General features: G+C 55.6%; 1 protein-coding gene across 4 annotated transcripts in view; it reads right to left on the reverse strand.

Moving 5' to 3' along the window:
• Window positions 1–349: 349 nt before the first annotated feature.
• COL5A3 (collagen type V alpha 3 chain) overlaps window positions 350–15,680 on the reverse strand; it is a 44,996-nt gene continuing 29,665 nt past the window's right edge. For 3 of the 4 annotated variants that reach the window (XM_045852884.1, XM_045852882.1, XM_045852881.1), the window contains 35 exons: window positions 15,480–15,524; window positions 15,210–15,263; window positions 15,043–15,087; window positions 14,663–14,716; window positions 14,514–14,567; window positions 14,370–14,423; window positions 14,136–14,243; window positions 13,875–13,964; window positions 13,567–13,620; window positions 12,742–12,849; window positions 12,530–12,637; window positions 12,394–12,447; window positions 11,775–11,828; window positions 11,015–11,122; window positions 10,885–10,938; window positions 10,649–10,702; window positions 10,485–10,538; window positions 10,298–10,351; window positions 9,654–9,761; window positions 8,943–8,996; window positions 8,662–8,715; window positions 8,317–8,370; window positions 8,128–8,181; window positions 7,826–7,933; window positions 7,582–7,635; window positions 7,051–7,104; window positions 6,772–6,879; window positions 6,465–6,518; window positions 6,349–6,384; window positions 5,844–5,897; window positions 5,066–5,282; window positions 4,871–4,983; window positions 3,293–3,361; window positions 1,404–1,643; window positions 350–1,312 (listed from right to left, as the gene is read on the reverse strand). In XM_045852884.1, coding sequence (XP_045708840.1) covers window positions 1,166–1,312; window positions 1,404–1,643; window positions 3,293–3,361; window positions 4,871–4,983; window positions 5,066–5,282; window positions 5,844–5,897; window positions 6,349–6,384; window positions 6,465–6,518; window positions 6,772–6,879; window positions 7,051–7,104; window positions 7,582–7,635; window positions 7,826–7,933; window positions 8,128–8,181; window positions 8,317–8,370; window positions 8,662–8,715; window positions 8,943–8,996; window positions 9,654–9,761; window positions 10,298–10,351; window positions 10,485–10,538; window positions 10,649–10,702; window positions 10,885–10,938; window positions 11,015–11,122; window positions 11,775–11,828; window positions 12,394–12,447; window positions 12,530–12,637; window positions 12,742–12,849; window positions 13,567–13,620; window positions 13,875–13,964; window positions 14,136–14,243; window positions 14,370–14,423; window positions 14,514–14,567; window positions 14,663–14,716; window positions 15,043–15,087; window positions 15,210–15,263; window positions 15,480–15,524 — 2,784 coding nt within the window. In that variant the 3' untranslated portion in view covers window positions 350–1,165. Of the gene's footprint in view, window positions 1,313–1,403; window positions 1,644–3,292; window positions 3,362–4,870; window positions 4,984–5,065; window positions 5,283–5,843; window positions 5,898–6,348; window positions 6,385–6,464; window positions 6,519–6,771; window positions 6,880–7,050; window positions 7,105–7,581; window positions 7,636–7,825; window positions 7,934–8,127; window positions 8,182–8,316; window positions 8,371–8,661; window positions 8,716–8,942; window positions 8,997–9,653; window positions 9,762–10,297; window positions 10,352–10,484; window positions 10,539–10,648; window positions 10,703–10,884; window positions 10,939–11,014; window positions 11,123–11,774; window positions 11,829–12,393; window positions 12,448–12,529; window positions 12,638–12,741; window positions 12,850–13,566; window positions 13,621–13,874; window positions 13,965–14,135; window positions 14,244–14,369; window positions 14,424–14,513; window positions 14,568–14,662; window positions 14,717–15,042; window positions 15,088–15,209; window positions 15,264–15,479; window positions 15,525–15,680 lie in introns of those variants that run through there. The other variant, XM_045852885.1, reaches the window with a different exon arrangement.

Consider the following 15,680-nt stretch of genomic DNA (forward strand, 5'->3'; position numbering starts at 1 on the left):
TCCCCTGACTTGCCACCCAGACCTTTGACACCTAGTCATTTCATCTCAAATCCAAACCACATCCTGTCATCTCTTGATGCATCCTTCAGCTCAGCCATTGTCTCCAATACTAATCAAGATCGACATGGAGATCTGCTCTTTCTTTCTGCCTGCCTGCCTTCCTTCCTTCCCTTCTCTCTTAGAGATCTGGCTATTTTCAACCCATTACAAGTGGGTTCCCCCAGCCCCTAAGTCAACTTCACCCAAGAGCACACTTACTTAAAATAGGCTGTGACAATACTTCAGGTGAGACAAGCACCAGACCCTAAGAACAATGCAGCCAACACAAGATGAAGGACACAGACTGGGACACAGTTCACTGGTTTATTCTCAGACTCGAGATGCCCATTATGCCCTGGGGTGGGTAGGGGGTCAAGCTAGAATCTCTTTCATCATGTCCCAGCCTTCTGTAAGGAGGAAGCAGATTAAATACACAACAGGGGGGATTTTCCCTTTTAATACAGACCCAGATATAAATAGGGCAGCACCATTAGGATCCTGATTTACCCCATATCTTGGCCTCCAAACCACCTGGCATGGTAAGGTACACTAGGGCAGATATGAGGGGGCCAGTATTCAGAGCTGGGCTAAAGTAGCCAAAGGAACACACAACTCAGTCCAGGGAAGTCTCACTTCCCTCTGTAGTCTGACTTCAGTTCCTTCACTCTGAACCCACCTGAAAACAGGAATGAGTGAAGGGTCTCAGCCTGGGATCAGGAGACGTCCAGTGCTTAACTATTGGGAAGGGTAGCACCAAAGGCTGTTGGGGGCACTGACTGAGGAAGGGAAGGCAGGCATGGGGGGCAGCCATCAGCTGTGAATGAGTTCATTGCCTGGGCGATCGGGGGTGGGCAGGTGCAGATTGAATGGGCGTGGAGGGGAGAAAGAGGCAGACTACATTCGTTCCAGCAGGGGTGCGGTTCCAGCAGGGAGGCTGGACTCTTGGGTCCATGGAGTCCTGCCACAGTCCCCTGGGATGGAGAAGGAGCATTGTTGGACCATGCTGAGCAGACTTTCCCCTGGCTCCTCAGTCACAGGAGATGATAAATAGGGTGGCTTCAAAGCCTCAGCACCAAATGTGCCCCATCTGGGGCTTCCTCATGGTCCCGCCCACCCTCAAGACTTCTCAGCTGCTAAAGCAGACAGGGCCCAGTTCAAACCCAAACTTCTGGTTCGTCTGGCCAAAGTCAGTGGCCGCCAGGTCCCATAGGGGCAGAAACCCCGCTCGGGAAGAGCTGAACTCCAAGAGGGTCTTCGCCTGTCCCTTCCGGAGCTGACCATGGAAAGACACCAATGGGGAGTTAGGCGGAGGGCAGCTGAGGCCTCCCCTCCCTGCTCTGGTCACCCCTGCCCCTCTGCCTTACCCGGCAGCCATCATAGGGGACAGTGACGGTAGCTGCTGCTGTCTGGTTGAAGGACAGTTCCTCTCCATTGGTCCCAAGGAAGCGAAGGGAGCGGCCATGGTCGCCAGCAGCTTCATCCAGCCAGGCAGCGGCGTTCTGGCAGGAGTAGGTAAAGCTCTGGCGGGCTGTGGCGCTCAGCAACTTCAGAAAGGTCAACTGTACCACGTTCACCGGGGACCCATCAGCATCCACGTAGGAGAACTGGGGGTTGGACAGAGCGGGAGGTGAGGGGCCCCATCCAGCCGACCATGGTTCTCCTGTGAGCCCCAGGCACGTGTGGCTACTGAGCACTTAAAATGCGCCTGATGCAACTGAGAAACTTTTTTGAAACTTTATTTGTTTAATTTTATTTTTTTTATTTAATTATTTAATTCAAACTTTTTACTTACACTCACAACTCATAACTTAGTCTCCACTCAGTTATCAGAAAACTTAGGTTTGGGACAAATGGGGTATGTGAACCTACTTTTCCAACTGCAGGTTTTATGAAATCTAAGTATTTTCAATGAAATTTAGCTTCTAGATATAGTCCTGTAAATGTAGCTTTGTACCAGACTCTGAAAAACATGCATGGAAAAAATGTAAAAAGTAACCTTTATACTGCTATGCCGACATTTCGGACCTAATAATACACTTAAGTAAAGTATACACTTAAGTAAAGTATATTATTAACACAGCACTGGCTTGAGACGGCGTGCTCGGTAATGCGTCCTCCGGCTTCCTTCCTTCTCCTGCCTCATTTCCACGTTCCCCGACTCGTGGTTTCTGCACTCGCCTCCTCGATAAACTACTTGCATTTGAATCTGTGTCTCAGGGTCTCTTTGGAGGGAATCCAAACCAAGATACTCCCTTACATTATAGTAAAGCTTTATTTGTTTCCTTAGTCTGCTGTTTCCTTCGTTATATTCCCAGTAGAATATCAGCTTCATGAAGTCAAGAACTGTGTTTAACTTGCTGCTATGCTTCCAGTGCTTAGCACATACATACATGTTTCACAAAAAAGTCCCAAATGGAGCCCAAGATCCCCTGCCCCTAAAACCCGATCTTCTCATTTACGTATCTCCTCTGAGAAATTTATGTATCTCACCAGATGCCAGTTTCCCAAGCCAGGAACCTGGGCATCATGCCTGTCTCCTCCCTCCCCTCCATCTCATCAATCACTAAGTCCTATTAACTTGCCTTCATTGGTATTTTTCCAAGTCATGCCTTCCTGTCTCTCCCCATAGCACCGCTCCAGCCTGGACCCCTCCTCACTCTCCTGGACCAGCACATCCGTCTCTCCCTGGCCTCCCAGCCTCCAGTCTCACCCCCACCAACAGCAGCAGCCCCAGAGGCATTTTTCTAACACAGGATTTGATCTGCACCCTCCCTCACTTTAAACACAGGCCACAGCTCTTCACTGCCTTCTGTCTTTCTGGAGAGATGGGCCTAGCTTTCACCTACCTCCCCAGCCTCTTCTCTAACCACATTCCCCCTTTTACTCTCTAAAGCAGAGAAAGTGGCTTTTTCTTCTCTAAATTCACCACACCCTCTCTTGACTCTAAGCCTTTGCAACTGCTGTTCCCTCTGCTTCCAACTCTTTTTCTTGTCCTCTTAGACTTGCTAACCCAACTCACTCTTTAGGCCTTAGCTAAGCTGGGACTTCTAGCAGGTCCTTCCAGCACTGCTTCTGGATTTCCACCATGCCTCCTGCTTCCCCCATCACACGTCTGGCACTGCCCCACTCACCCTCCCTTCCCCAGTTGGTAGACTTGTCCTGTTCAGCTCACCCCTCCAAGCCCCTCTCCCAACCTCTTCAATGGTTCCCACAGCTTTTCAAACCATCTGCCACTTCGCCTTCAGCAACTCACCTTCTTCCCTCGACGGAATGTGCTATACCAGCTTCCCGGCTTTTCCCTGGACCAGGAAGCCAGTTTCACCTGCAGAGAGAGGGAGGGTCAGTAGCAGATGCCCACCAGGTCCTTTCTGCATTTACCTCCCATCAATGAAGGCTGCAGGTTGTAAACATCCAGGACACTCAGGCTGCCGGCTGGCCAGGGCAGTGGGCTTGGCTGGTGCATGGGGCAGGCCCACGGGGAGGGGACCCAGTCCTCTGAGGCAGCCCTCATTTGGTGGCTGACAAGAGTTGGTGGATAAATGCCCCAGCTTCCTCTCTTCCCAGGTCGGACAACTTCCAGGTGTGTGTTCCACACTGCCTCCCAGAAGTCCTCAGGGGAGCAGAGCCTTGGGTGCCCAATGGTGACATTTTAACAATACTAGCTGCCTCTCTCGATCCTTCTCACATCCCCCTTTCCCCTCCTGGTGTCTCCTGGGATTACCTCCTAAATAAATGACTTGCCTGAAATCTGGGGAACCCAAACCTAGAACCTTCCTCACTTCCCTCCCCAACTTCTGTCGGAGCAGGAGGAAGGTGAGCTGATGAGGGACCAGACCTCGGATGTCAGCACCTGCTTAGAGATCAAGTTCTGCATCCAGCCCGCATGCATGAGGGGGTCTGAGTACTCACTAAACCAGGGCTCTGACAGTTAAAAATAATAATAATGTATCAGAAGAACATTCTTATGCATTTTTGCAGGCCCTGTACTGGCCGTGTATGTTACCTGCAGTCGAGACATTAGCACATAGCCAGTGTTTAGTCGGTGTTTCTTGGTGCGCACATTGGCACGGCAACTGCACAACCACCCTAGGGGCAGACACTTGCTTGAGCCCCACTTCACAGATTAAAACACCGAGGTGACAGACCTGGATTCCAGCCCAGCTGGTGCAGAGCAGGTGCTGCCCACCCACTGCCCTCCACTGCTATGCCTGGTGCTTTGTGTGAGACTGTTAGTCTCAGGACTCCCTGCTGGAGAACCCCAGGATTTCTGGGGGCCAGGTGACCTCACCTCTCAGCTTGCAGCCTGGAGCTCAGCCAGCCCACCAGGCCTATAAGATAGTAAGCAAGTCAGGAGGTAGGCGGCCGGGTGGTTAAAGGCTGGAACTCCGAAGGCACGCTGCACTGGGTGATCTCATCACCTCTCTGTGCCTCAGTTTCCCTGTCTGAGGGATGGCAGAGCTACCACATCTGGTGGTTAGGGCTCAGTAGGGAAATGCACCTAAGTTACTGGAACGGGCCTGGCACATGTAGGCACTACTTAAAGGTTCGTCACCATTCGTGATTTCTTTACTAGTTTTTCTTGCCTCTCTTCCTCTGAGAAGGCAAGCTCCATAAATGCAGAAAAAATTTTTTTTCGGCTGTAACCCCAGCACTTGGCATACAGTAGATGCTCAATAAATGTTGGCTGCAGGAAGGATAAGGTCCCGGACAAAGCCAGGGGCGTGTGTTGGGGGCGGGGAAGGCGGGAACCGCCTTTCCTGCGGGGTGGGAGGATGGGATGGTGTCCAGAGCCCCGTTTCTCCTCCCACCAACGGCCCCCAGAGGCACTCACGGTCTCAAACTTTTTGTCGGGGTAGAGGCAGGTCTCTCCTCCTGCCGTGAAGTTGCAGAAAACCCTGAGCGCGTCTCGCGCGCAGCCCTGGTTGGGGTCAATCCAGTATTCCCCTGCCGCAGAGCCAGGCGGGGTGGGTGAGGGGGCGCGGAACCCCACGGTTCCCCGCCCGCCGGGGGAAGGGCAGGACCTCACCATCTGGCAGGTGCGGGTGGTTGCGGTGTAGTTCGCCGCACACAAGACCCGGGCGCTCCGCGGTGCCGGGAGGGCGCCGCATCTGCTCCAGCTCAAAGCTCAGCGACAGGAGAGAAGCCAGTACCTCCTCCAGGCCGCCCTCCGGGGCCTCCAGCACTCCCCTGCCCGGGACGGAGCGCCGCCGCCGGCGCAGCCCATGCAGCTCCGCAGGGGAACCCTGAGCAGAGACCAGGGCGGAGGAGAGGCGAGAGAGCCAGGCAGAAAGGAGAGCGATGTGGAAGGCAGAGAGAGGGGGGCGGAGAGATGAGAACGGGGAGGGAGAGATACGCACGGGCACAGAGACAGGGACAGGGACGGGGAGATGGAGACAGAGAGACACGCAGGAAGGGCAGAGACAGAAGACGCAGAGAGAGGGAGGGAGAGAAGTACGAAGACGATGAAAGAGAGTGAACCACAAGGTCAGACAAAGAAAGCAGAAACAGAGAGAAGAAAGAAAAAAAAACATAAAATAGTGGAACAAATATTGGAGACAGAGATGGAGAAAGGCCAGGCGAGTCAGAAGAGGTGGAGAGAGAGACAGGGAGGGACAGACAAGGGGGAGAAGCCAGGGTGGAGAGACAGCCAGTCAGTGCCCCACGGGTGTCCCCCATGATCCCCACCCCCCAGCCCAGGTCCCTCTTCACCTGCATCCCCTGAACAGCTGGTGTGCGCCCCACCTGGTTCTGAGTGCTGGGGGACCCTTTGGGGGCACTTCAACCTTAGGCCCTGGGGAACTTACCGGGGGGCCTGGGGGGCCTGGGGGGCCTGGGTCTCCACGGGGGCCGAGGGATCCCTGCAGGGAGAAGTCAGTTGGGGGTGTTCTCTGTCTATGGAGACACCCCACACACACTACCACCACCAACACCTGCACGCACTCAGAAACACACAAAGCCCTGGGTGGGGGGCAGGGGGCAGCGATTTTCAGCACCAAGCATAAAACACACATTCATCTTCTTTCCATATTTTAGCATCTCTGAAACCAGCATCTTAACATCTTTGGCAAGTCATAGTTTACTTGGCAGAACTGTTTTCTTTCTCCGAGGTTTATAAAGTAATGGTGCATCTTACAACTGATGGCATCTCAGGTTTCGTGAAATACAATGGTAGGTGTTGGGTAAATATTTGTTGAATGTGTGATTGAATGACTAAATAAGTGAATGAATGCCAAGGCATCGAGGGCTCAGTGCAGTGGAGGCGGGTAGGGAGCTCAAATGGGGGAGCCCAAGAGAACAGGGAGGACTCACCGGCACCCCCTTCGAGCCCTTCTGTCCCAGAGGGCCCTGCGGGGTAGAGACAGAGAGAATGGACTCCTGGCTGGCTCACCACGGTGACCCCCACCTCACAGACCCCTCATACTCACCGCCACGCCTGGGGGCCCAGGGTGGCCTGAAGGGCCAATGGGACCAGGGGGACCCTGGAGAGAGGACATCAGGGTCATTATTGATGGGGTTCATCTCTATGGTTCGGAAAAGCCTCCAGTCCCCTCAAGACACAGCCTCCAGCCCTCAAGCCCCCAGAGAGATCCCCCGTTTTCCCTAGACAAACCCCTATTGTTCCAGACCCAGTCTTCCCTGACCCCCCCAGTCTGCGAACCAGCCCATCTCTGCCACCCCACCCACCCCTCCTTCGAACACAGTCTCCCCGCCCGGGGCAGGACACACACTCACGGGCTCTCCCTTGGGGCCAGGAGGGCCCTGCACGCCTGGCAGCCCCTGGTCCCCTTTCTCGCCAGCCTCTCCAGGGGGGCCGATGAGGCCAATTAGTCCGATGTGGCCCTGGAGGACAAGAGAGGCGTGCGTGGGGGAAGAGAGGGGGTGCTGGGAGGGTTTCCTCCTAGAGCCCTGGGGCAGTGCATCTGGGGGCAAAGGAGACCTCAGTCTCCCAGCTCTGCTGGGGAGGAAAGGGAGATCAGCGAGGGAGGGACTAATGGAAGGAGGTCTCCTCACCTTTTCCCCCTTGAGGCCAGCCTCTCCCTTCAGCCCTGGGAGGCCGGAGGGTCCCTGGAAGGAGAGGGAGAGTCAGCTGGTGAGGCTCAGACGTAAAATCTCCAGGCCCATGTGGGTGATTGGGAGGTGGTAAAATGAAAAATTTCCCAGGTTTCAAAGGGGCATTAGCAAGGATATGATCATGGGGATGGTCAGGAGAGAGGGGGATGGCGAGGGGTAATGGAGGGGTGGGCTGGAGAATGGCTAATACGAATACTCAGTGGGGAGGATCAGAGTGGTGATCAGTGAGGACTACCAAGGCTAATGGTCAGGTTGGCCTGTTTAAGAGGGCCACTGTGGTTGGTGTAGACCATCAACATGGAGGGTCGGTGTGGCTGGCCAGTACAGATCACCAAGATGAGTGGTCAGAATAGAAAACACACATGGTCAGGGTAGACCTTCGGATAGTGAGGGATCAGCCAGACCATCAGCACCAGGGTCACGCCACATGGGGCTCAGTGCCAGGGCCTCAGAGACAAAGAAGTCTCTTACCATGGGGCCAGGAGGGCCCATCTGTCCAGGAGGTCCCAGGAGGCCTGGTTCACCCTGGGATGCAACAGAACATTGGAGGACCACACCCTGCCAGAATGCAGTGTGGCTGCCCCTCCCCCTACCAGGACCATCCCCTCCCCACCAGGATCAGTCCCTCCCAACTGTAATGAGAAATTATAAAGTGTGAGCACACAGGGAGGGCCTGATCCCACCCCCACCCCACCCCTGTTCTCGCCCCACTCACCACAGGGCCAGGGATCCCCCGAAGACCCTCAGGCCCAACACGCCCAGGGGGCCCTCGAGCCCCGACAGGACCTGTTCTCCCTATGGGCCCGTCAGGACCTGGCTCCCCCTAGAGTGGACAGGGCCAAGGGAGGGGGCCGAGAGTCAGGGCATGCCTGCCTCCTGACCCCCTAACCAAGAACTTTCAGGGAGGGGGAGAAAATTGGCACACTGGTGGTGGTCACAGGGCCCCTCCCCATTCTGATGACCCAGCTGTTGGCTGAGGGGTCAGGGCAGGGACGCCTCCGTGAACAAGGCACTCACCTTGGCACCTTTCTCCCCTTCTCTACCTTCTCGTCCCATGTGACCAGGAGGACCCTGAGAAGGGCAAGACAGTTAAGGGGGCCCTTTGGGAATGAATGGTGGGGTCATGTGAGTGGGGGCCTATAGGGGTGAGTGGGACAAGGTTGGAGCCGGGCAGCCAGGACAGCCCAGAGGCAGGTCATCACTCACCCTCTTGCCAGGGGGCCCAGGGGGGCCAGGCTCCCCGGAAGCTCCAGGTGGGCCCTGTGGAGATTGCAACAGCAGCGGGGTGGAATCAGCTAATGTCGATTGACTGTGACTGTATCAGGAGGCCTCTGACCCAAAGACAGCCTCCCCCAGACACCACCCAGCACCAGCCATCACCTGCCCCTCCCTCAGGCTGCTCACATGCATAGTGAGACCCCAGAGAAGCAAAGCAGGCACACCCACAGAGGCCCTGGGTGCCTCATGAACCCACGCCTCTGTCCCCCCAGTTCACCCACTCACTGGCCCCCACCCCCTCCCAGCACCGCCATCCTCCGTTTCCTCACTCACCGGTCCTCCAACGTCACCAGGGTCTCCTTTCTCCCCTGGAGAACCATCTAGACCCTGAGGCGGCAGGGGACAGAGTTGGGAGGCAACATGGGGTACATGAGAATTTGGGGGTGAGGATAATGAGGGTTATTTGTTCCAATGACCTTAGCCAGGTGTATAGGGGTAGGGAAATTGGGACACCAGGTCTTTGGGAGGTGAGGGGGGCCTATGGGGGCAACTGGAATGGGGAATTAAGAAAATATGATGGGCTCGGTGGGGGAAGGAGGGGGGCTCACACCCACCGAAACTCCAGGGTCTCCAGGGGGTCCTGGATCTCCTGGGAGCCCTGTGGGGCCCTGGAACACAGAAGGGTGAACAATCACATCCCGGAACCATTGCACATTCATTCATTCAGTTAACAGATAAATGTTGCCCAGGCACAGTTCTGGTTCCTGGGTTACACAATGAACAAACCACAAAATCCCCATCCCGGTAAAGAGAACACTCCAGTGTTCAGTGTGTGCAGTGCTAAGCTAAGAACCTTATGTGCATCACCTCACTGTCCTCCCAGCAGCCTCCCAGCTCTGGACTCACAGATAGAACTGACCCAGAGAGACACTGCAGTGGTGGAGTGGTCCCACAGACCGAAGCTGCTCACTGCCCTGCCACCCCAACTGGAGCCCCACCCCCCGAGATGGCAGGAGAGCCTCAATCTCTGCCCAGTGGCAAACCCCACATCAGCGCCAATCTCGACCTTGTCATTCCCAACATCATTAGAACGGTCCCATGTGGAAGCAAGGTTCACTCCCACAATGACGTATAATCACTGTGTTTCCACATTGATTCATTCATTCATCCATTCATTCAATCAAGCATCATTCATTCAGCCATGTTCTGGGAGGCTCATGGAATCAGCACACTGGAGGACGGGGCACCTCCTGGAAGTCCAGGAGCAGGTTTGAGTAGACACGACTGCCTCCCCCATCTCTGCCCGCACCTTCCCCAGGACTCACCACGTTCCCTTTGGCTCCATCCTCCCCAGGGGGGCCCTTCTTGCCTGGGGGTCCTGCAGCCCCAGATGGGCCTGAGTCCCCCTTTTCACCAACTTCTCCCTTGGGCCCCTTTGCAGAAACATAAGTCAGAAGTCAGAAGAGCTTGGACTGTCCAGGAGTCAAGGTAACATACCTGGATTTAGGAATCTGGGTGGTCTGGGACTTTCCTGGCGTCAGGGGTCAGAGTAGCCTAGACTGCCCAAGGGTAAGAAGTCAAAGGTATCTAGAACTTATAAGAGTCAGGGATCAGGATGGACCATTTGTCTAGAGGTCATGGGCAAGGTGGGTCGAGCCTGTGTGCCACCCTTGAGTGAATTAGAAAAGGGGTCCCCTGTGGGCACCTGATTCCCAGCTCAGGGCTCACGTTGGATCTGAGCCTCATCTACCTGCTCAGTTCCACACCCTTGTGCAGTGTGTGTGCAACCTGGAGAACTGTATGTAGCAGTGACACATTCTAAGGCTCTGTCATCAAAATGACCCAGGATGTCCATAGGTTCTGGGTCAGCGGGTGACCTAGGACTGCCCAGAGGTCAAGGTGGCCTGAGATGCCCAGAGGCAAGGGGTTCCCTGAGATGGGTGCAGGGATTCAGGACACAGTCACTCACAAGGATGCCTGGGACTCCTGGGGGTCCGGGATCTCCAGCCTCCCCTGGCTCACCCTAAAGGAGGCAAAGTGGGGTCAGGGGGAGCAGAGGTTTGATCCTGGCAGACAAGAGGCTCCCCCGAACAGCCACCCCCAATCAGGACTGGTGGAGTTTCCCCCAGCCTGTGTGGTCTGAGGCCCTCTCTCACCTTCTCGCCCACAGCGCCTGGCTGACCAATTCCTCCAGGTGGCCCTGGGGAGCCCTGAGAAGACAGCGAGGGGCAGAGGGGGGAATGTGGGATCCCAACCTCCCCTTCTTGGGAAACAGATGTCCCCACCTCTGAAGCCCTTCCCCCAGCCTCAGAATCCTCACCTCTGATCCACTAGGGCCAGGGGGACCCCGAGGACCTGGAGCTCCAGGGGGACCCTGTGGAACAGTCAGAAAAGCATCAAGTGACCCCATGCCCCCCAAAACACTACCCTTGATGCTTGTGACTTGCATAATCCTTAAAATGACAATATGCCCTGTGATCCCCCCACGTCAATCTAATGTTCTCCCTCACCCTGCCACTCCTCTCTCCCTTCCATCTTCTCCCCTGTTCTCCATACCATGGACCCCACGTCTCCGACCTCCCCTTTTTCTCCAGGAGGGCCTGGCAGTCCCTGTGGAACAAAGAGGCAAGATTAAGGCAAAGGGTGAGGGGATCCAGAGGCTGTACCCCAAAACTCAGACACCTACCTGAAGGCCACGGGGGCCAATCACCCCCACGAAGCCTCTCACTCCATCATCTCCTTTCTGCCCAAAGAGGCCCGGGGGTCCCCGGCGTCCCTGAGCGCCATCTGCTCCCTGGAAGAAGGAGAGGGCCAGGGAAAGTTAGGGTTCAGGTCAATGGTTGGAAATAGGCTCAGGGTCAAAGTCAAAACTGAGTGAGGTTGATGGTTAGAGTTGAGGTTAGGATTAAGTTTATGGAGAATCAGGGTTAGGTTTGGAGTTGGGGGGTGGTTGGGTTAAGTGTCAGAGCTTAGGAATGAAGTCAAGGGTTAGTCAAAGGTTTGAGATGGACACTGGGTGGCAAGTCAGGTTCAGATGAAAGTCAAGGTCATGAGCAAGGTTCAGACAGGGCTGAGATGGAATTTAGGGTTGGGTTTAAGGTTGGGGCCAAGACCAGATTCAGAGCTTGAACTGGGGTTTTGGGTCAGCACTGGAGGTGGGTCAAGGTTGAGGTCATGGCAGGAGTGGGCCAGGGTCTGGCTAACACAGGAATTGAAGATAAGGACTGAGCTGGGAGTGAGGTTAAAGTTGTAAGCAAGGTTGAGATTAGGGGTGAATTGGGGTTCAGGGTTGGGGCTGAGGCTTAGATTGAGTCAGAGTTCACACTGGGTGTCAGCATGGAGGAGTGGATAGGGCTGGAATTGAGTCTGGGACTGAATTGAGGTGTAGGACACTGTGCCTTTCCACTGGGGAACCAGGGAATGGCCACAAAGCCAGGAGCACCTACCGGGGAACCTGGGTGTCCCGCAGGACCCCGTATCCCTGTTGGTCCAGGTGGGCCCTGGAGGAGCAAACAGAGTTGAAAAACCCCTCAAGTTCAAGGTGCGGGGCGGTGGAACTAGAGATGTCAATCACTGTCCCCTGCCCAATCCCCACACCAGCAAGCCACAGCTGCACAATACCCCCCAATATTGTCTTCCTAGTCACCAACTGACGGGATCAGACACAGACATCTGTCCTAAGCTTGGCCCAGCAGGACTTTTCCCCAGAAGTCCCACCAGCACCCAGGGACCGATACTGGGGCTGGGCCTGAACTCCCAAAGGGAGGCTGGAGATGCGATGCCTCAGGGCCATGCAATGACAGCAGAGAGAACGAGGTGACACCAAGAAGAGGGAGAGGAGAGAGTAACCGGCTCAGCACCTTCCCTGGTCTCCTGGGGCCCCAGCAACTCTGTTGGTCCCTTCATTTCAGGTATTTGAGTGGTTTCTGTTACTAGCAGGTAGGTATCAAGATGGGGCCCAGGAAGGTAGGAAGTTCCTTGACTTCTCCCCCTGACTGACTACCCATCCTCCACATCCCTCTCCCCTCCCTGAGAACCCATCCCCCAGGGAGGGCCCCCACTCACCGCATCCCCCTTATCGCCTTTGCTCCCCTTGTGACCAGGGCTGCCCACCTCCCCCTGGAAAGGAAACAGGATGAGGGAGGACCCTGGCCCCCTACCCACAGCCTTCCCCAGCCCCTTCCTCTTCATGAACGCTCACCTTGTACCCTTCTTCCCCAGAAGGCCCAACAGCTCCAGGGGGCCCTGGAAGCCCCAGGGGCCCTGGGATCCCATCTTGGCCAGTGGGACCAGGGGGACCACGTTCACCCTGATGTGAGAGTAGAAGGAGGGATGTCAGAGACTAGGGCAGGAATGGGGTCCTGGTATGTGGATTGGGCCTGGCGTGTGGCATGGGGTGGGCAGACCACTTACCGGGGACCCCTTCTCTCCTGCAGGGCCAACAGGGCCTGGGCTTCCACTTTGGCCAGGAAGTCCAATGCCTCCTGCTGGGCCCACAGGACCACGCTCCCCAGGGGAGCCCTGAAAACAGGGGTGCGGGGTCAGGAAAAATAGGAGTAGTTGTAGTTCCCATTTCTGGAATGTTTTCAAGCTGCCAGGCACTGAAATCATGTGATTTACCAGCACGGATCCAGCACGACCCCTCCCTGCCCTTGCTTCCTCCTACTTTCACTCTGGCTCACTCCTCTCCAGCCACATAGGTCCCCTTGCTGTTTCCTCCAATAAACCAGGCATGGTCCTGCCTCGGGACCTTTGCACATGGTGTCCCTCCACCTGGAATGCTGTTCCTCCAGACATTCACACAATTCCTTCCTTACCTCCTCAGGTCTCAACTCAAATGCCACCTTCTCAGGAGGCCTTCACTGACCAGCCCATTTCACCTGCTCTTCGCCTGCTCCCCTCTCTCTGCACTGCCCTGTTTTGGGACATTCGTCATTGCTGATTTCTCATCTCCCCAACTAGACCGCGACCTCCAAGAGAAAGGAGGTTTTATATGTTCTTGTCTGTCACGCAGATAAGCATGTGTCAGAGGGATCATCTCATGGAGTTCAGTGATAACCTATGAGAGGGGCTATAATACAGATGAGGAAACTGAGGCCCACCAAGGAGTGACAGAACTGAATGTGACCCAGGCCTGTTTGACTCCCAAAACAGTGGACTTAATACAGTGCCCGACCTCCCAGACACCCCAAAGTCCCTCCACCCTGCTCCCCACCCAGCAGAAGGGGTTGCACTTACATTGGCCCCGATGGGGCCCGGGGGGCCTCTGTCACCCTTCAAACCTATAGGTCCCTGAAGGAGGAAACAATTCAGTCAAGAGACTCCCACAGGTGGCCTAGGTCCTGTCTTCACTTTGGGGGACTCACAGTTCCCACCCCCTTCTGGGTACTGAGGTCCAGGGGTCAGTCTCCTCCAGGTCATTCTTTTACTTTCATGGTTGTCCCCAGCCAGGATGCTGTCACCATGTCCCTGACCTGAGGCCTCCATTCCCTTCTCTGCTTCACAGCCCAGCCAAGCAGACACAAAAGGGCCCAAAGGATACTCACAGGGTCCCCTGGGGCTCCTTTGGGGCCAGGGAAGCCCCTAGGTCCAGGTGGTCCTTCCTTCCCAAAGGGTCCCGTTGGCCCCAGCTCCCCCTGCAGGAGTACAGAGGAGGAAGGTCAGGCTCCAGGGAAGGGTTGTCTCCCCCAAATCTGTAAGTCTGGGCCCCTCCCCTTTGGGACTAATTCTGAGCCTTCAGGTGGCCTGGGGCCACTGAGAAGCCATGGAGCCACTCTGCCAAGATTCCCCACAGGACAGGGTCTCACCTTGGCCCCCTCTCTGCCCTCCAGTCCTGGAAGACCTTGTTCACCAGGAGGTCCAGGAGGGCCTGGGGGCCCCCGCTCACCTAGAGGTCCTGCTTCTCCTGTCTTTCCCTGGAGAGGAAGAAGTCCCATCTTGAATAGAGGTAGTCTGGGGGGGGGGTCTATCTGAGATCCACACCCCCCAAAATATCCCCCAACTGGTACAGAACTGGAGGAGCTTGTAGAGTCCACTCTGACCTGAGGACCCACAACACCAGCTGGACCAGGTGGGCCTGTTTGACCTTGAAAGCCCTGGGGAGAAAAATTAAAAGATGTCACATGGGGTGGAGGAAGGGGAGAAATGGAGAGCCTAATGGGGTCAAAGATCAAAGGGTCACTCACCAAGTCTCCTCTCTGTCCAGGGTGCCCAGGTCGCCCATCTTTCCCCTGGGGGCCCTGAGGGACAAGGCAGGAGAGAGTCAAGGCACAAATAAGGAGCCTCTTCCTTCCCCAGCTCCCACCCACTGCCCAATCAGGGTGAGCTCACTTACAGGGGGGCCCTTTGGCCCAGGGAATCCAGGGGGCCCTTGTAGCCCCGGGAGGCCCTGAAATGGAACCAGAAGTCATTACTCATCCCTCCCACCTAGCCCCCTGAACCCCACATAACGACAAGAGCTTGCACATATTGATCACCTTCTGCATACTAGGCACAGGGCCTAGCATATGGAACTCATTTCATTCACCACTGAGAACCAGAGAAGTTAAGTTATTTGCTCAAGGTCACACAGCAGGTAAGTGGATGAGGTAGGATTTTAACTCATGGCTCTGATGTCAGAGGTGGTGCTATTTCCACTGTGTTATGTCTCCCTACTTCCTGGATTTGTCTCCTACCCAGAAATACACACACATACATATACATACGTGCACTCACCTTTTCTCCAGGGATCCCAGGGGCTCCATCCTGGCCTACATCACCCTAGGACATAGTGAATGAGATTCAGGCTGCAGAACACACTCCACTGGGAGGGGCTGGTGGGGACTTGGTGAACCTGGGCAGAGAGCCTGCCTCGGGTGCTTGAGCACCCCGCTACCCCATACCTTGGGGCCTGGTTGCCCTGTGGAACCTGGTTGCCCCCTCTCTCCACGGGAGCCCTGAATAGAAAAGAAACAAGGATTAGAAGTGAGAGGGTGGAGGAGCCTAGGATATGAGATCAAATCCTCTGGGTCCCCGCCCTCCATGACTCCCCCTCTTGTCCCACCAGGGACATCAACATAACCCAAATCCTCTTCCTTGCTCACTCCCCAACTCTTCTCTCACAGCTCCCCCCCAAGACCCTGTGGGGTAGGAGAAGCTCTCTGTTTTCTTACTTGTGGTCCCCGCTCTCCCTCCAGACCAGGCTGCCCTGCCTTCCCCTGGAAAACAAACCAGGTGAGGGGGTAGCAGAAGAGACTTACAGTACAAACACATGACACGAAGGCCCCCTGTCACAGACACAGAAAGATATCCACCACCATCTATTCACAAGTCTTTCACTCAAACACACACTCAACCATGCCAAGATCACAGAC

Source organism: Phyllostomus hastatus, unplaced genomic scaffold (assembly GCF_019186645.2).
Source record: "Phyllostomus hastatus isolate PE091 unplaced genomic scaffold, TTU_PhHast_1.1 phas_contig_98, whole genome shotgun sequence".
Lineage (NCBI taxonomy): Eukaryota > Metazoa > Chordata > Mammalia > Chiroptera > Phyllostomidae > Phyllostomus > Phyllostomus hastatus.